Consider the following 20,449-nt stretch of genomic DNA (forward strand, 5'->3'; position numbering starts at 1 on the left):
TTCATAATTAAGTCTAAATAGATGACAGATGGAACAGATCGAACATCTTACATGTGGTTGTGGTACACCCATGAAAAATTTGTGATTATTCATCCTCTTGAAAAATAATGTTTATTTCTAGTTCTGTCTCAGTTCAGGTAAATATAGTTGGCCATCAGAGACAAATGACTTATTAAACATAATGTATTACACATGGCGTATTAAGATTTTCTTGAAAACTCTGCCACTGGAGTGAATGTTTTGTGCACTGACTATGGAGGCTACTGCCTAGAGCAAGCCACGTCGAATGACACAATCGCACGGCAAAATATGAAAGAGCCATATAAACTTGATCTATTTGTATCCACAAAACACAACGTGTATGGGTTTTTTGGTGCCGCATCACAAAAAAAATTCCAAAAAGGATCACAACCTTACAGACATTTAGTTGTTTCATATTTGGATGTTTTGTCCACAAAGAACCAGAGTTTTGAGTGTCTAAAACCACTGCTCTCCTAAAATATGTTCTCAAAGTGAGTGGTTTTGCAACCACAACTCTTTTCCATTCTGCATGTACAACCTTGACACATTGTTACGCAGTTACCACCTGATGATGCAATCACTCCAGAACCCTTTCGCAACACTGCTTTTCAATTTACACCAATGCTGTGTTGCATGCTGCATCTCAACAAAGTTTAAAAATTAATACACATACACCAGATCAAATAATCAATACGCTTCAGAAAGTGGAGTACCATAAGAGAAAAAAGGTTTGAAGAAAAGTGGCTTGAGTGTGATGTTACATATCCACCTTTCTAGTTACAATGTAGCAGCTACAACCAAGAACCACCTCCACTCTGATTTATGTAAACGCATGTTGACATCCGAACATTTTATGAGATTCACTCATTAATCTGAATATAGATAATTGTTTATTTGGGGAAATATTAGGTGATAATCAAATCAAATCGAATCCAACTTTATTTCTTGAGCACTGTTCATGCCACGGGCAACACAAAGTGCTTAACAAGATAAAACCAAGGATTAAAACAAACAGTTGATAACAAGACAATTAAAAAAAATAAAGACTCAAGCTCTTTCCACACACTCATACACACACACACAAGGACAGATAGCAACCACACCTCCACATTCCCCAAATAACATCATTCCCTGAATACTGTCTCTTTAACTGAAAACAGGTATAGCTAATAACACAGATAAAACATTTAATTAAGTGATAAAAGTCTGATTTAATGCTGATGCAAAGAAAACGATATCTAGGGATCCATCCACACCAGTAGCCAGTCTCCGTAGCCACCACCACAGCAACCGCACAGGCAGCCAAGGGCCCACCCCGCAGCCGTCAAGCTGCAGTGCTGGACCCCGCACCACCCAAACAGGAGCAGGCGCCATGGCAACAGCCAGGCAGGGCCCCGAATGTGCAGGATCCCCATAAGAAAAACTCTGCAGTTAAAAACAGAACCTACATAACTCACCTTAAGAAACAGTAAGAAGAAATAAGAGCAACAATAATAAAACTTCATATGAAAGGACTTTACAATAATGTGCTAAAAAGAAAAAGTTGATTCATTCCTTCATTATTCTTAACCCCTTAATCCAATGAAGGATCGCCGGGAAGCTGGAGCCGATCAGTCTTTGGTTGAAAGGCAGGGTACGGTCTGGACAGCTCGCCAGTCCATCGCAGGGCCACACAATAAAGAAGGTAAAAAACAAAATGAATATAAGTAAAAAATAAATAACAGTCCACAGTCAAGGACCATAATAATGGAAAGAGGTCTCACCGTATGTTTTAGTTCTGACCGTGGGAACAACTAAAAGGCCAGTAGCAGAGGACCTCAGGGTCCCCGACGGTCACAATTAAAAAGAAGGTCAGATAAATAAGAAGGTCCAAGACCATTAAGACATTTAAACACAAGTAAAACAATCTCAAAATCAATCCTGAAGCGCACAGAAAGCCACTGGTATAATGGGTTCCCTTCCTCTGGTCCTCGTCGAACTTGTGCCGCTGAATTCTGAAGTAATTGTCGGCTGGAAATGGATTTTTTGGGAAGACCAGAGAGCAAGGCATTACAGTAATCTAATCTACTGAAAATAAAAGCATGCATCAGCACCTCTGTGCTGGCAAGAGAGAGAAATGGGCAGACTCTGGCAATGTTTTTTAGATGATAAAAACCTGTTTTAGTAACATTTTTTATGTGTGGAATAAAGTCCAGCTCAGAATCAAGAAGAACACCCAGATTTTTCACATACTGCAAGGGATTAAAATGATGTAATTTTGATTAATGGAGATTAACGATGTTGTGAAGAAGTAAATCTGCCCACTTAGGTTCTGGTTGAACTGGTGTGAACCCAGGCCTGTTGGTGAAAATGCACTGCAATTCTAAGACTCAAAACCAAAGCCAGTGCCAGAACCAGAACTGTGTTTGCATGAAAGCACTCTGAATCTTCATTGCCTGTGGTTTGCATCTGCACATGCTCCATGTCTTCTTCTCAGGTTTTGGTGTGTTTCTGTGGCAGTGTTGCAGCACCACTTACAGGCCTGGCATCAGTACTACAGTATTTTTTTTCTGGAAATGTTTTTCACCTTTCTGGAAAAGCGTCCATCTGTACGAAAACCTTTATTGAAAGAAAAAAAAAAAAAGAAAAAAAAACTAAACAGTGTTGTCTCTGTGTGGTGAGGTCTAAGCCCCATGCTGGTCACAAGTATTTTTAAAATTTCTTGTGTCTTTCCAAATTCAAAGTTTTAACCATTAAAAACTACTTGGTTAGGTGCTAAATTAAGCGGTTTAGGGTTAGGTAAAATCACTGCATTAAATAACCAGCTCTGACTGTCTTTTCATGGCAACTGGGATGTCTTTGACAAGGAAAAAAAAAATTAAACGTTATAAGACAAATTTCTGACATGAGCAAATTTCAATTTTTGAGTTCTGACTTCACACTTCATCAGGTGTAATAAATGCAGCACTAATCTGTAATGACGTGATGGATAGGGCATTTTTTTTTAATGCAATTACTTTCAAGTAGTATTATTATTAGTGTACCAGGGCATTATATTTGTTACACACACATAAGTGGACAAATAAAACAGACACTTTGTGATTTCACTGTGTGTTAAATGGCTAAATGTGAAGACAGGACATCTGGTAGATTAGCAATGGCAGACCAACACATCTTAACATAAGTCAAAGACCAAACAAACGCAGCCGTCCCAACTTAATTTGTTATGTTAGTGACTGTTAAACTCGCATCTATCCCTCATAAGATGACCTGACAGTGTAGAAACTAAAAGAGAAGACCTGTTGCCTGGTAGGAATTTAACTGACTAGTACATCCTACGGGTCTGTCTAAAGGCTAAATAACAAAAAAAATAAATAAATAAATAAATCATTCACCAACACCTCAAAAATTAGTTTGTTTAATTTGCAATTTTTGTTCAGCTTCCTGTTTCCTCTTTCAGATAATGGGGGTAAAGATAAACTATTAATAATGATAATCATCACTTGATAATTCAATGCATTATACTTTAATTATATACCATCGGTAAGATGTAATGAATATAATAACTTCAGGATTCACGAACAAAGCTTGAAAGCAGACAAAAATTGAGCTCACTTTCTTCTCTTCCCTCTTTCTCGCTGTCTCTTCCATATTTGCTTTTACCCCTACCTTCTCTCCCTCCACAGAGCAGGGCCAATTAGAGAGCATCCCATGCTCTGTCTTGGCTCAACCAAAGCACTCTCCAGGGTTGCTAATTAAACACAACCCGTTCCCCGCTCTGTCTCTTTATGTTCCTCTCTCTCTGCACTGTCACCTCTTTCCATCTGCCTTGCATTCCCCCCCTTGCCACCCTCCTTTCCTTACAGCAACCTCTTTCCATCAGTGCTTCCCTCTTCTCACAGCGCTTGCCTTCCTCGCCCTCTTTGCCTATTTGTCATGGTAGAGGTTTGATATTCTCATTGGGACAGTCTTCAGAGTCAATCTGCGCAACGCGTTGGACTTGTTATCCTTTCCTCAAGTGTTAACTATGCACCATCTGACCTCATGTTACACTTTAGGAAGATGTCCAGATCTGACAGTGCAGCTTCTTTTTAACAATGTTTTTCCAGAACTGCTGTTGCCTGCCGCTTGCAGCTGAGCCCACTGACACTGTCAACCAGTTCTGTTAATGGGCCAGTCATACTCATCGACTGTGCTCCTGTTTTCTTTTCTCACCCCCCCATTTTTCCTCCCATCACTTCCTGTCAGTTCATACCAAGGAGTAAATATGAACAGGTTCTGAAACATTCACCTGGTTCTACGTGAATGTGTTCTAACTACATATAAACCCTCTGCTACAGCCACACTTTCTGTATAATGTCTTAAATCACACAATCCTATATTAATCAAACATATAATCCAGTAGTGGTTTATTATTATTTTGCATGCATCTTGATAATTAGCAATCTATTGTACTACCTCACCACCAAACATCATAAAGGGTTTGGCAATGCATGACATTTTTACCTTCTATTACAGGATTTAACTTGCAGAATATAGTCCAAAACTGCCTCGATCAATAAAAGGAAAAGCAGAACCAACAGATTGGTGGCAACTGCAAATAGATGCTTGTTCAGATTCAAGGTAGTTTCTTTCTTCAAACTGCTGGGAGTTTTTATTCCTGATTTTTAGAGAATGGACTGCTTCCAAAAACTAAGAGAAGGATGAATGCATAGATGAGTGTCCGTCATACTCCATTTACCCACACTTCTACAAGCAGCCATAAAATTAATGCATGGCATTGGTTGCCAAACTGGAGGTCAGGACTTCCTTTGTCAAAGGTAGATCTGCATGAACATGAGATGATTAATTATATTATTAAAAACGCTTTATAGAATTTCTGTCTTCATAAATTAATCTTGGGTTCATTATCCCTTGTGGGAAAAAGGTTTTCACCTTTGACTTATGAGAGTGAAAAAGTTTATTTGGATTTTTTTTTTTTGTTTTATTCTTCTTCTTTTTTTTGTTAGATTAAGGATACCCCAAATGCAGGCTATTAGGTGCTTAGATAAACTTTAAGCTGACTAAAGAAACTGTAGCGCAGGACGACCCCCCCAAACAACAAATTAGACTGAGAATGATGAGACGTAAAGAAACGTAATGAAGCAATTCAGAAGCTCTGGCACGCAACGACCAGCCCATATGTATACAGAGGAATCTGATGATAAAGCAATAGCAGGTGGGATCATTTGTTAATTGACTCCAGGTGTGCAGGGAGTGCAGTACGCAAGGCTAACGCAGAATCTGGATGTCCACACTATTCCCTACAGAGTGACCTATATAGTGGTCACACCATTTTTTAAGTGCGTCAGAATGCTTTTCAATGCATCTTAAAAAGTAGTGAGCAGTGATGGTTACTAGAGAGGTCTATATAGACCACAATGCATGGTGGGCATGAGCTCAAAATTGCGCACGTGACTTTAATATCAAACCTGGTTAAAAATAAAAACTAGTTAGACTATCCGACTATAGATTTACCTTTTTTTATTGGACAGATACACAACAAATGAAGAATAAATGCGATATAAGGAAATAAAATATTTTCACCCGCATTTGTATTGGATCAACGTAGTTTGCGCACGTCGTGGTTGCCGTGGTGACAGCTGGTAGTCACGTGATTTGTGACGAAAGGAAAATAGTCAACTTGGTATCTGAATCGCCAAGAAAATGTGAGCACTATGTAGTGTGCTATATATAGTAGCCCTGTGTAGTAAATGGGTGGTTGGGGAATAGTACGAACATTCAGACACCGCCTCTGCGACACAAAGCACAGAATACAGCAGATAAAACAGGCCTAAAACAGGAACACAAGACGTGACTGAATTCATCCAAAAAACATTGAAATTAAAAAAGAAATAGAGCACAGCAACCAAAAAAAGGTTGAAATCGCTGTGAGAGGAGGCATGATCGGTGTCTTAATTGTGATGGTGCCCCCCCACCTCCACACCCACTCTTCCACTCATCCCCCGGTTACCATGAAAGTCTTTTTTTTTTCTTTTGTCAAGAGCATTCACTCAGCCAAAAATGTGAGAGGAGGAGGAGGAGAAGTGGGTATGCATGTTCTCCAGATTAAATGTTTACACCAAAATTTGATACTGTTAAAACTAACACGGACATGTTTTTATTATTTCTAAAGCACTCGTGGAAATTGCATCATATTTTTGCATCATTTCATTATCACTGTTACGACTATTCTTCCTGTTAAGATGGCTAAAAACAGTTTACCACAATAAGATAAATAAAACAGCCGTTTTGCCAGCAATGTCCAGTAGACACACACTACCCCGAGCTGTGTGTATGGGGAATAAGAGAGAGAGAGAGAGAGAGAGAGAGAGAGATTGTTCTGGGGCTCACTTTGTCAACAACTGATTGATAAGAGGTTTTGTTTTCATGACGCCAACCAGATCACCCAACTCTTTCTTCCTCATTCAATCCCCACTTTCTGAAGCAAAACTAATCCTAACTAAACTCCCAGGATTCCTCCCATCTTCCATCCCACTCCTCTCTCTCCCTCCTCACTCCCCTATGCTCTGTCATTCCTGAAGTGGCACTAATCCTCCCCCTTCTCCCTTTTTCATCTCCTCTTTCCTCCCCTTCGTATTTTTATGATCTGTCACTACCAGACCAAAACTAATCCCCCCCCTCTTTGGCATCCTCTTACACTCCCTCTCTTCTTCCTACTCTTGCACTTCCTTCTTCTCCCTGTCATCCTACTGTTACTCACCTCAGACCATAACTGTATTTACCTCTCCTCCTGCTCCCTCCCCCCCAACCAAAGCATACCTCTGCTGCTCTCTAAGAGTATTGACAGACAAGCCTCTGAAAAAAAAAAAAAGGCTTATGTGAAAGCTGCTGCCTTGTCTGTGATGTTCCTCCCCAAAACATCTTACACAAATAGATTTCATCTGACACTTTGAATCCAAGAGCAATACTAGAAGGAAGAAGATGAGCCGTATAATGGTGTTCTTCCACCTTTCAAACAGGAGACAGTGGCAAGGGGAATAAAAGCCGAGCCAAAGACTTTTCCCAGACCTGCAACCTACATGAATTCAGACATATTTGGACATCTCATTCTTATACTGAGATGCCTTCGTCACTTCTGACAAGCACACAGTCAGACACCAGCACTCGGAAATACTTATAGATCTGACATTATACTTATAGATAATTTCAGCTCTGCGTCAACCTCCATGTAGGAATCATGGACGCAAAAAGAGCACAAGGCTGCCAGCTCATTCTTAGCAGCTCGGCTAAGAATGCATTAGCTGCGTAATTACAGAGCAATCATAGCCTTTCTAAGGTCCTCAGCGACAGACAGGATATGAAAAGACTCCAATTAAGCAATTATCTTTAAAGGTAGAGCCTTATTCAGTCATTTGAGCTCCAAAGAGGCATTGAGGAGGAGACCACAGTGTCTGACAGCTAATTCAGAAAGAGGGGCTAAAAGCATTAAGGCTGAGATAAAAAATGGAGAAGGCTTGTCATCATGTAATGCTCTGAGAAATTATGATAGCAGCAGCCAAATGTCAGAGTCTTGCCAGAAACGATTAGTTTCTGTGTGCATGTTGTGGATATTCCTGCTAGTTTATCATTTGTGCCTTCTTCCTCCTGTTTTCACACCACTGACACTTTTACTTATGGAGTTCAATTTACTTCAATGCGACAATCAAATTAAGATTTTTGCTCCACTCTCTAATGGCTCATGTTTTAATAAGATGCGGTTTAGTTCCATTGTTTAACTGTGGCTAAATACTGCAATCGTTTTACAATTGATATCTCACACGTTCACTTTCTCTTGTTGATGTGAGAAAATTCCTCTTCCGAAACACTGGCCTCTCGCTGTGATGATCCAATTCTGTGTCTTGTGAAAAAATATTTATGTGGGATGTTCAGTCTGTAATGACTAAATCAAAGGTGCCATATATTAAAATTAGAATTCAAAGATGCTTTTAATCTTCTCTGTCAAAAGGCTTCATAACATGAAGATCGGGCCACCTGGGGGTAGGAAATCATTTCTGAAGGTTACCAGGTGGTACAGGAGAAAGAAAGTGCAGCATCAATAATTACACATGATACACATTTTGATGCATTCAGTGATCAAGATTTGTCCCTTAAAGCACCCTAAAATGGGGCTGAAGGAAATTTTTGAATCATTGTGGATCAGCACCAGCTTAATCTATCATTTCAAAATAACGCAGGAAAATTTCCAATTCTGCATTTAACCTCAAACATAAACCAAACAATGGAAGATATGATACATTATTCATATAATGTATGAACCCTCTTCTTTTCTCTTAAATATTTCACACATTAGCAAAATAATTACCCTTTTCTTTGATCAAAGTCTGTTTACAGATCACTCCTATACATTGGATCCACACTGAAAGACATTCTAACATTCATTTGCATTGTTTTTTAAGGTAATTTGACCTTTATTTTCAAGAAAGCACAATATTTAAAGGGAATGGTTTTATAAGAAAAACTTCCAAAGGCTTTTTATTAATGCAAGCAATGATTTTTTTAAACCTACCAAAATAAATATAATGCTTAAACCTGACCAAAGGATTTACATAAACCTAACCAGTTAGTTAGAGAAAGGGAATTAACTACGAAAGACTTTTGACACAACAGTTATGTGTGAAACAACACTCAAAGCATCCCCCACCCCCCCAAAGTCTACCTGATTTAGCTTGTTAGAATGGAGAAAGTCTTTTGTGAAAGCATTGTGAAGTCCCGTAAGTCTGTGTTGAAACTATTTAAAGATTCTTAATCTTCCTTTTCATTCGGATCATTTCAGTTCGGTTGTCATAAACTGTTGTCTGTGCATTCCTAGAAGCTGCTTAGTTGTGTCCAAAGTGTCTCTCCAGTTGTATCAGTCTTAGTTGTCTGCGTTAACACTGTTTGTCAATGTATGTCCACTCTTGGACCCAAATGAAAAGGAAGATTTTACAATTTCCCCCATTTCTGTGAAGAAAAACTGACTTAAGATGACAGTTCTAGCTTTTTCAAACTTTTCAGGGTTGCACGGCATGATATTCTCACTGTCTTTAAGATAGAATGAAATTGTATATTTCGCCATGGGATAAAGATCTGGAGCAGTTCTGAATGTCTTTATTTCAACAAGAGTACTTTGGCTCCTTTTGACAGTAATCAACACAATAATAGCCAGACACACTGCAATGCATTATTCATGTATGTCTGTCTGATTACCCACTACCGTTTGACAACCATCACACTAAAATGTGTTTGGATTACATGCAGTGAGGAGTGCAAAGGGGAAAATGGCTTTTATATTGTTTAGATATCAGGCAGAAAGAGGTTTTTGCAGCAGCAAGGAAAAAACAAGTAAACATTCACTGACTCACTGTGGGTACCGTCCATAAACAATGAACCCCAGTTTGACACAATGTCTATCCTCGGGGAGGATAAGAGGCCTCGTGAGCAGCCAATAAGTCAGACAGTGCTCCATAATCCGCGAAGATAAATCTGTTGTGGCAAAAACAATTCATAACATTTGAGTTGTATGGGGTCATTTAACCATTTCCATTGATTACTGTCATTTTGGAAGAGTGTTACCGTCAAGGGGCCTGAATGGAGAAGCTACTTTAGACTCGACATGCTGATCAATAGTGCAGCCTCTAGGTCCAGACAGCATCTCACACATCAAGGCCACGTGGAAGTCCTCCTCAAGCTGGATCAATAAGCAATGCATCCACACATGCACTCCATTAGCTCTCAACCTCCCATCAACAGGTGCAGTTTATTATGCTTCATTTATATGAGTGAGTCAGTGAATCACCCCAGATTGAGTCACCTTATTCTACATACACAAGGCAGTCAGACACTTCGAGTGCTTCTTTCCAGTGTAAGAAATACACTAATGTCTAAAAGACTCTTAAAGGATCTGCCAGGTTTGAAAATCAAGATAAAGTGCTCAGTTATTGCTTCAATTGATTTCTAACCTACCTCACACAAAAAGCTTTTTGAAATACACGAGTCAGTAGCACCATGTTTAAACCATTACATTTTGAGCTTTATTCAAATACAGACTGAAGACATTTCAAAAAATATGCCTAAATAGTACCTCTATGGAGTGATGGAGAGGAAAGGAAGAGACCCTGAAACGCTGTGTCGGGCCTTTACTGTGAGGTATTACAAGGACAAGAGGTTTGACTCCTGCAGGCCATATGGACAGACATTACTGATTTCTCTGCAACAGTGTGGCACCAGTTATCTCAACAGAAGTAGCTCACACAATCTTATACCCTTTTTTAATAGTCTAATTCGTAGGACAAATATTCAAACATTTTATAGTCCAGTTAGCACATTCTGAAAGGGTGAGTCAATATAGCTAACCACTGGTGTTCCCTGGACCCAACGTCTTACAATCAGTATGACCTGAGGCGTTGGAATCACTGCTCTGACAGGATCAATGCTTGACCGGCTAGTTCCATTAGAAGACCTTTTAAAAGGCGTTAATGATTGGTGGAAGTAGATACGTTAATGCTGAAGTTCAGCCTGTTGCAGTAAGTGAAAGTTGCACTTAAATGGATGAAGCCATCTGAAATTGTATTCTCTAAAAACACAGCCGTTCAGCAAAGTTTTAATCATGCCGACTGAATACAAAGAAAACATTGATCCAGAATTAAGCCTGCTCTTGGCTGCCCAACTAACTGGCGATTGTACTGAAGCACCGTGCCAAACATAAAGTACCTGCCCAACGGTTTATATCTAGACTTATGTCTGTCATTCAGTATCATGAGGAGGGTGTAAACAGTAACACCATGGCTGATTTAAATCAAATCACTTAAACTCCAAAATACTTGCGTGAGGCTTGGCTGGCTTGTGAAAGGAAGATGTGGAAGCTCAGCTCTTCAACCTGGTGCTTGTCTTCATCTTTTTCACCAGTGCAATGACATGTTTTGACTGAACATGTGAAAAATGTGGTGAATAGCTCACCACATTTTTCCAGGACCCCAGATTTCTTTGCTCTGGCCATGGTTGCTCTTGCTCTCCAGAACAAAGTCTAATGGTTGGATGAGGCAACTCTGGAGCCACACCAACTTTCATAAGATAAGGTTAGTTGTGCATTTCAGCACAGATCTCAGCAGTTGGCACTTCTGAACTATATCTACGTACACACACCAGTGGTTCTGTATTTTCCACATCCCACAAGTCTCTTGGAATATAGTCCGTTTGCACAAGGGACCGAGTGTAGCCTGTGTCTAATACTGCAGATAACAATGCTCCATTTAGATTACTACCTACTACTGGTGCCACAAATGATGTATCTTGAGAAGTAAACAGCTTGGGTCTTAGAACATAGCACACATCTGTACTTTTAGGTTTCTTAACAAGGCAAAGAGATTTGATGTGGCCTCCTTTATCACAGTTGTGACACACAACCTCAGTTTTATTGCTCAATTGACCCTTACCATTAAATGAGTCTATCTAATGGCCTCTTACAACTAGTCTGTCTTGAAGTGTAAGTCAATGAACCGTGACCCTCAGGCCCCTCAGACTTATCTCCAGATGACTTGAGCTGTCCAGCAAAGCGATAAACTCCTGGTCCCTTGTGAGCAGTCACGTAGGCATCAACAAGGTCAGCAGCATCCTCAGTTGTCTTTGGGTTATGTTTCTTAACCCGAGCCTTTATCTCTGCCGACAGCCCTTCCAGATATTGCTCCCTACCATTATATCCATCAGTTTCTTCTTGGTGTATGAATCCAACTAGACCCACCTGCAAAATAAATCCTTGAGATGTGTGTACAACTAATGAAGAGATTCCTCTGCTAGAATTTTAATAGGAACAAAACCTTTAGTGGAAAGTTTCTGTTAATGTCATATGTTATTTTTTCTGTATTGCCATTTTTAGCTGTATCATTTTCTTTTCCTATTTATTGCAAAGGCACACTTGCATAATTACATTATGTTCAATTATATCACATATTTATTTATTCTCCAGTGAGTGGAAACATATTGGAAGACTCACTAACATCCAGTGAAGTAGTTTATATACAAAAATATCCTCCTCATTCAATAATATGCAAAAAAAAAAAAAAAAGTTTGTAAATAGGTGTCCACTAAATGGCCACTATGCATGAAAGGGTTTAAATCAAATAATTTCTCTGGGCTCTTGCCCTCCTTGATTATTTGTCTCTTTGATCTTGATGAATTGCCTCAGGATCTTTAAATACATGACACTAGATTTACTAGAGTCGCTACTGCAGGCATTAGCCCTTATTTCTCATGTGTCTTAGGACGTGGATGATCCCTTCAAATTTTAATTTTTTGTCATAGTATTATTCTAAGATCAATTGCTTAATTGTGTTAACTAATCTAAACATTATGTTAGATGCATTATTCTTTTGTTTAATTGTACAGTTTGTATTTATCTGTGAATCACTAGCAAACGAAGCATTTTTTGTGTACTTTGACAGATTATCGTTATAAATTATATATGCTGCTCTGAAATTCATTTTTAGAGTATGATCCTTTGGACAGTCTAATGGAGCAGTTTTGGTTTCTTTGTTTCATCATCCACCTTTTAAACATCTTCCTCACGGACACACTGCATAAAACTTGGCTTCTTTTGCAGGAGGTGTCCCACTACGCTGCCAACACTACAGACAGAAATGTGCCATCTTGCCAGAACACTTCATTTCTTGTCTGACCTTCTTTCTCTCCTCCTCTGCAGTGTCTCTTTTTTCTTCTCAGCTTTTAAATTCCCTTTTCATCCACTTCTCTCCTGTACCTTCTCCTGTAAAGACTTATGTGTCCAGGTCTGTCTCTTTGTGTCTCACCTCCTCCTGCTGTCTGCTCTCCTCTTTAACTGAGCACATCTTCACACACTGTTGTCCTCCATCATACTTTCCTCTCACTGCTTTTCATTTCACTTTGAATTATTCATATACCTGGTTAAACTTCATAACACTCCAAACGCTCTATTGAAAGCTTTCATTGTTGAATAGCAGTACGATGTCGGTCCTTAATACCAGCATTCAAAAAGGTTGCAGAGCCAAGCTATGACTTTTTGTAAGGACTCAAGTTCAGAACTGAGTGTGCATACAGCATCATACCAACTTGCCAGAGTAACATCTTGTTTTCAAATATCTATGTCCACGTATATGAGTCAACTGTCATATCTCTCTAGAGGGAAACTCTCTGGGGTGTTTGTCAAACTCAAACCTGACACAGCAGAGGTTTGTTACGCAGAAACACAAATTTAGAGAGAAACTGTTTGGACAAAGGATTGCCAATTTAAGGAACAAAAAAATCTTTACTTTGAAACCTATTCTTTAGGTTTTTAGCTAAATGTGTTCATCTAAGCCTACAGAGGTGCAAATCCTGACTTATGGCCCGTAAAAGCGTGACATCTTCCGCTCCCTCATAAAATTCAAATGTATTTCTGAGATATTAAAACAAAACACAAAGAAAAACAAAAAATCCTGACCAAGCATCATTATGTGACAACTTTCAATGGCACTGACCTCTTTGTGTTTGGAAATGTTGTGATTACTGTATAATGGTTTGCAGACACATTGCACCAGCATGTTATTCTGGCGCCGTGCGATGGACTGGCGACCTGTCCAGGGTGTACCCGGCCTCTCGCCCATTGATTGCTGGGTTGGGCTCCAGCTTCCTGCGACCCTTAATTGGACTAAGCGGTTAAGAAAAATGGATGGATGGATGTTATTCTGGCGTTTAAACCAGCTTTACCTCGTCTTCATAAAATTTCATTTTTGACCCCTCTCATCAAGGGTGAAACAGAGATCACAGCTGCAACAAAACAATTCTGAAGCCAAAGTCAAACAAAAAGTAAAACAGCAGCCAAATATATGATGAAATAACTTGTAAGTTGTTTGGGGATGGTCTGCACACTACACATGGTGTGGAGCTTGCATGTTCTCCCCATGCATGTATGGATTTTCTTCAGGTACTCCAGCTTCCTGGCTGATAATTGTCTCTAAATTCTCCCTAGAAGTGAATGTGACTGGTTGTTTGTCTCTCTGTGTTGGCCCTGCCATGGATGGACAAGCTGTCCTGCATGGGTGTATTCTGCAACTTGCTCAGTACATCTACTGGGAAAGACTCCAAGCCCCTGAGAGTAAGTTTAAGCAGGTGTAGATAATGGATGGATCTTTATATGGATTGTCAACAAAGTTGAAAGCACTGTAGTTTGAGAAAATATAATCAATCAGGTAAGTGAATCTAAACCACATCTGAAGATGGTGTAGCCAAAAAATAGAAGGTTGGACTAAGACATGAATCTGAAGAATATTCACATCACAACCCACATTTCCACCTCCTGACAGTTTATGTAACCTCACAAGTCTAACTATTTTAGCTGGTGAAATTTAATTAGTGCTTTGGAGTCTTTGTTCAACCCATATTTCTGCCTCCACAAGGGGGGCATGATAAATTGGGTTTTTTTCTTTAATGATTCTCTGCTTTTGAATTTGTGGAGTCATATTTACCAGCAGTGTCTTACCTAATTATTACTTGGCTACGAAATATGCATACATTTAAGTTGGGATCAACAGCTTCTCTAATAAACATTTGTGTTTTGATAGGAAACAACTTAAATGTTCCAGGTAGCTCTTAAAAACACAGAAAGTGTTATTTTTGTATCATTTTGCAGCAAAAGTAAAATAAAAAAAACTTGTATTTAGGCTGCTGCTGTGAGAAAAACAAGCTCTGTTGTCTGACATTTCATAAAACAAATGTTTGATCAGCTATTCCAGACAACATCCTGATGTTTAATCAATACTTGAAATGATTTCTTATTAGTTCACATTCTGTCCACACACTAGATGAGTCCTCGACTCTAAATCAAGGCGAAATACCCCCCTGAACACTATTAAAACGCTTTGAAAAGCCACACTTAGAAATAATATTATACAGAGCTGACTGAGTTTCAGCAGGGCATCAGCCTGATAATCTGTAAACACATTCTAGGTCATCATTCACCTTTAAGATGCCAACAGAAACCAATTTTCAGGAGATACCTCTGCTGGGGCTCAAGCTTTTCTCACCTTAAAGTGTCAAACCTCTTTTTCTGCCCACTACACTTCTCAGGAGGAGGCTCAGATTGCTGACCATCATAGCCTGGCGATTACCTGCAACATTTTGCAGAAATTGTCCAAAAGCCCACTGCAATTCACAAAATATCGTTTTCTTCTATCATTTGTGACTTACAACGTGGTGCAGTTACTACCTGCAGTGTCTGTCTGCCGCCACGTGCTGTTTGCACCCACCGTTCGCCTACGTGCATGTGTAACATAGACCAATACATTTGGCTTTTTTGCAACACTGCATCACAGTAAGGATTTCACAAACAAACTGATGATGCAGGTTAGTTCTTAATGTAGCCCTGAGAGGTACATTTGTTTACATTTTGAGAATGCATGTATGCAAAACACCAGCTCAGTCCGTGTAAGTAATCTGTTGAAAGTGATCTGGGTTTCTTTTTGTTGTGTTGCACTGCCCTCCACAGTTCAAAGTGAGAAACTATGGCAACGGAGGAGGCCAGCACACATTTTAGGGGGTGCATGCCACCACATGTAAAAAAGAGGGGGTGCATTCTTGTATTTCCTGCTTTGTGTATAAAGAGGATTCAGCAAAAAGACAACGATGGAAAGAATTAATTCACAAACTCTGTGACCAGAAAATGAACCCCTCAGAAACGATACTTTAGTTTGAACTGCATGAATCATAAACTTTGTTGAATTCTATGCATGATTTATCATATCATTGGACTGCCTTTTTTTTTTTTTTTTAAATAAATTTAGTTTCACACATGATTTTTATGGTTATTGTAAACAAAAGCTTACTATTAGAACAATGTGCAGTGTAAACAGGGATGCATGTCTTTAAATCCCTTTAAAGACATTTAAATCAAGTTATATAATGAACACCACATCAGCTTCCTTTTAAGTGCTCATACTTTGTTTCATCAGGTATCTGAAGATTAATGTTGAGATATAATTATTAAAATTATAAGTCTGAGTCTCGTAAATTCAGTTCTCCTCCTGTCTGAACTTTGGCAATATAATAAGATTTTTTGTAAATGGTATTAATGATGTTCAGGGTTCCTGTAATTCACCATGTTTATCCAGTGCCAGTTTCCAGCATTTCCCATTTAGACACTTTCCACTTGGGCTCTGTAGAAGTTCAAATCTTCTCAGTTTGATAGATTTTTCTGATCTTTCATAACCAGGTTTATTTCATTTGTAGTAATTCTGAAACTATTTAATTTTTTTCCCCAATGGCAAGTCCATTTCCTATCATTTTAAGTAAAAATATCTACTTTCATAATTTTGTAATATAAAATTAGGATTACAGTTAAGGTTGCCACGCACTGGCTAATTATACTGGCTGTGTGGTAGTTTTATTTTTAACAATCACAGCCTGCTTATGCTGTTCAAATGTACAAAATCATCCATTTTCACAGAGAGGAAAGCTGCCATGTCAGATATTTAAGTATTTAAATAATATATGAATATGGCACTGGTTTTCATGTGTCCACTTGTAATATTGTATTGAACATGGGTCATCTGGATTTTGACTTTTATTCAAATCTAGTTATGTATGAGCAATAATTAACTAAATGTAAAAGCTGTTTTGTACATATACTAAGCATCCACTTGTGCTGCTATAGAGTCCTCTTTCTTTATTGAAGTGATGCATCCTTGTTAATATTTTCTTGAATATATGTCTAGTCTAATTTTCAGTTTATTACCTGTTAAAAATCCTGTTCAGAAATAATCCACTCAACTTTTACCTGGATTCTGACCCACTTACACATTACATATGCTCCATTTGTGTCTATGTTAAAGTACACATTTTAACATTTCCATTCAGTCCAACATTGTGTCCACTAAAGGTCACAGCGATCGCTGCTGACAGATGAGAGCTACAAGTATATCACACATGAAATAGTTAAAACTGCAGTTGGATTAGATGCAGCTAATGAGGAAAAGTAGTGACATCACAGTGCCACTGTTTAGCCAGCTGTGTGCTTTCATACCACATCAGGTTTGCTGAACAGCACATTTGTAACACCACACTTTGAAGCATTAGTTATATTATACAAGTAATACGATGCTCTCCAGGACCTCATTGTACACATGGACATTTTACAAGACACATTTTACACATTTCCATCAGCACACAGGTGAAGTCCTGATGAGACCGTAAATAAGCTTCTGATAAAATAATTGAAAACTACACTAGTTAAACTAAAAGTTTTTTTCTTTTTTTTTTTTTTTTTAAAATCTTGTTAAATTGTGCGCTCATCTGAAACAAATCTCTTGAAAATGAGACTCTTTCAACAAACTGCTTATATAAAGAAAAGGGTTAAATAAATCACTTTCCAATGTTCATGTCAGTAAGCCTCCTTCCCAACTCATTAAACTAAATCCGCTGTGAACATAATACAACTTGGATGCAAAACAAATCAAGTGGCTTGTGTTATGTGATAATGCGGTCTCATAACCTGAACACAATCACATTCATTCATCATATTTATTCAGTGATCTGGTGCGTCACATGACTGAACTGGATTTGAGATAGTGTGATCTAATCACTTAAAAATTGCTTATTGGAAGACAAAAAAATAAATATTGAGGTGTTGATATAGGCAATGGATATTTTATGCTATTCAGATTATGAAGCTGGGAGGAAGTGTCAAACATGAGGTGCAGTTTTTAATGTGCAATTTGTGGGATACTGTAAATATTGACTCATACATTTGCAAGAAAATAAAAATCAGGAAAAAGCATAAGGCATTTGGATTCAACAATGAAATGTACATCTAATATTTCTGTGAAAAAAAAAAAAATTTGTGGTGCTAAAATGAATTTGCACCCTTTCCATTAAATAAGGGGGGGGGGAAAAATCAGCTATGACTGAATTGAGTTGAAACAGGTTAAAAATAGTGACTTTGCTTTTTTTAAATTGTGGTTTAACAGGAGAAACACACGACAAATCACTAATTACGTTTTCTGCAACTCTCAATCAAATGTATTGACAGGTATTCTAGCCCACTGTTCATCGACAAAGTACTGGGACAGTAACATTTTGCATTAATCTTTTCAACCACAGTTCAAAAGCATCTCTTTTTGCTAACGTATAATTTAGCACGTTTGACTCCCAGTTTCTTTGAGTGACTATTGCAAATTTCGCCTTTTCTTTAATCAGGAGGTGCAAATACACTTAAGCACAACTGCATGAACAAAATAATGCAAATAAAGCATTTTAACAACCCTGACAGCCGACTTGCTCTGTTGTAGCAGAGGAACGGACAATGCAGTGTTTTACATTGGAAGCACTTCTATTGTATGCCCATGAAACAGGTTTCTCCTCCATTCTAATCTAATGAGCCCAGTTTACACTAAAACAGCATATTCATGTTGCCACTGAAACCCCTACAAAAGATTACATATAAACCTGCTTTATAATAAGCATTTAGGAAAGTACAAATCCAGGCCAAACAGATTTAAAAATCATCATTTATTTCAGAAAGGGCAATATGTCATAAATACTGAGCAGCTCACTGGAACAAGGACATAACTTGTAAAAGGAAGCCAAACTCATATGCTCTTACGAAAACAGGATCTAGGCTTATTTCTGAGACTGATGAAAATTTTCACGACGATATTGTTAAATTTACAGTGTCATTTAAACAAAGCAGCAACATGTCACTCAAATCCACAGAGGGATTTATCAGGCTTAAACTATATTCAGGATCAAATTGTTCTGTCTGGCTTGGTCCACTTTTAGAACACTTCAAATCTTTTAAGTTTTGCTCTCCACAAGCTAAAGCAAATCGATCTAAAAAGCTGGAATATCCAAGCAGGTTTGGCAAGTCGGACAGGTGGGTTAAGTCAAAGAATAGAATCTTTCTGGCAGATGGGGTGTCACTATTAACACAAACAGAAGTCCTTTTGCCAAGAGAAAATTGAAGGTTGATCTTTTTTTTTTTTTTTTCCCCCTTCATCACTCACACCGTTCCACATTCACTGTTCATAAATGTGATAGTTCATCTCTAGGTCCAGTACAATCAGCCCATGGCACCTACCACACAAGAGGTTGGTTATCTGACAGCATGATGTCTACAGCGATGAATTGTGTGAAACAGAGGGACTGATCTTTGTGGGACCCAGAGAATCTCCCTTATGACTTTGGATTTGGCAGAGGACGCCGGAACAGCAAGATGTGTGGCTCTGCGGGACAAATTGAAAAGAAAATACAGATGAGGACAACATTTTGAGAAAAGGGTGAAGAATATATTAGTAGCCAACTTTTTTTACTCAGTTGTAATTAAAATTTTAAAAAGGCAACTTTCTATCCACTTTAAAAAATTTTGACTACTTAACACAGAAAATATTTCAATGAAATGTATTAAGAAAAAATGATGGTTACTAAAGCCAGTTCTAAATATTGTAAAAAGAAAAAAAAAAAAGGAAAAAAATAGATAGATAATAAAATAATAAAAATTTAAAAAAAAAAAAAAATCACATCTGCCTGGAATGATCTAAACTATTGGATATTGAGGTTTTTTTTGTTTTTTGTTTTTTTAAACCCGTCTATTAAGGGAAACTATCCACCCACAGCACCCCTGAATCTAATCATGACACCTTATCAAGATGTTCTGGATGCTTTAGTGAAATAAATTGGAGACTACATTTTATTATGATTTTGATACCTGGCTGATGAATCATGTAATGAACCCATCCTTGGCTTTGCTGAACCCCAAGATTTCTCCACTCTGTCTCCGACATCAAATGGGTCTTGGGCACGCGCTTTGCGATGTCTTTGGGTAGCATTACATGTCTGTTTAAAAGAAACCGTTATGTCCGAAGTTTAATACAACACATTTATCGTGAATAGTGTCATTTTATTTTCCGTGCAATTGTGAAAATCCCTTAACTGCTAAGAGAACACTGTTAATGTTTAGGTACCAACAGCGATACCAACCTGTACTCGTATTTGTCATCGTCATATTTGTCCGAGTAGTAGATCTGTTTGTGAGACATGGTAGAAACCTGTCGAAGGATACAAGACCGTTAGCAGGCGTTCAGAATCGGACATTATAACACCATGTATGTATTGAGTTTCAGCTAGCAGAATGTGGCTAAGCTAATCCGTTTCAAGTTAGTCGACAACCGTCATGACAATAAGTTATGAATATGTCAACAACAAAAAAATATATCTTTACTACTGAACTAAAGATAGAAGTAAGCGTTAGAATTACCTTTTTATAGGTGTCAAAGTGTTTTGTACAAACAAATCCGAATTATTGAAGTTTTAGCGTCCAACAAGAGCTCGACCTCTGCTCCGTCTTTGTTTCCCTCTCGAATGTTTGTGAGCCCGCTTTTCACCGTTCAAATAGAACTGGCCTCATCCT

The 20,449-nt window shown here is 38.3% G+C and overlaps 1 protein-coding gene across 1 annotated transcript; it reads right to left on the reverse strand.

Moving 5' to 3' along the window:
* Positions 1-18,776: 18,776 nt before the first annotated feature.
* Positions 18,777-20,413, reverse strand: cks1b (CDC28 protein kinase regulatory subunit 1B). The gene is made up of 4 exons (XM_079258317.1): positions 20,297-20,413; positions 20,020-20,087; positions 19,748-19,875; positions 18,777-19,265 (listed from the first exon to the last, which is right to left on the reverse strand). Exons 2-4 carry the CDS (start codon positions 20,076-20,078, stop codon positions 19,216-19,218), a joined length of 237 nt encoding a protein of 78 aa, XP_079114443.1. The 5' UTR covers positions 20,079-20,087; positions 20,297-20,413; the 3' UTR covers positions 18,777-19,215.
* Positions 20,414-20,449: the final 36 nt, after the last annotated feature.

Source organism: Telmatherina bonti (genome assembly GCF_933228915.1).
Source record: "Telmatherina bonti genome assembly, chromosome: 19".
NCBI lineage: Eukaryota > Metazoa > Chordata > Actinopteri > Atheriniformes > Telmatherinidae > Telmatherina > Telmatherina bonti.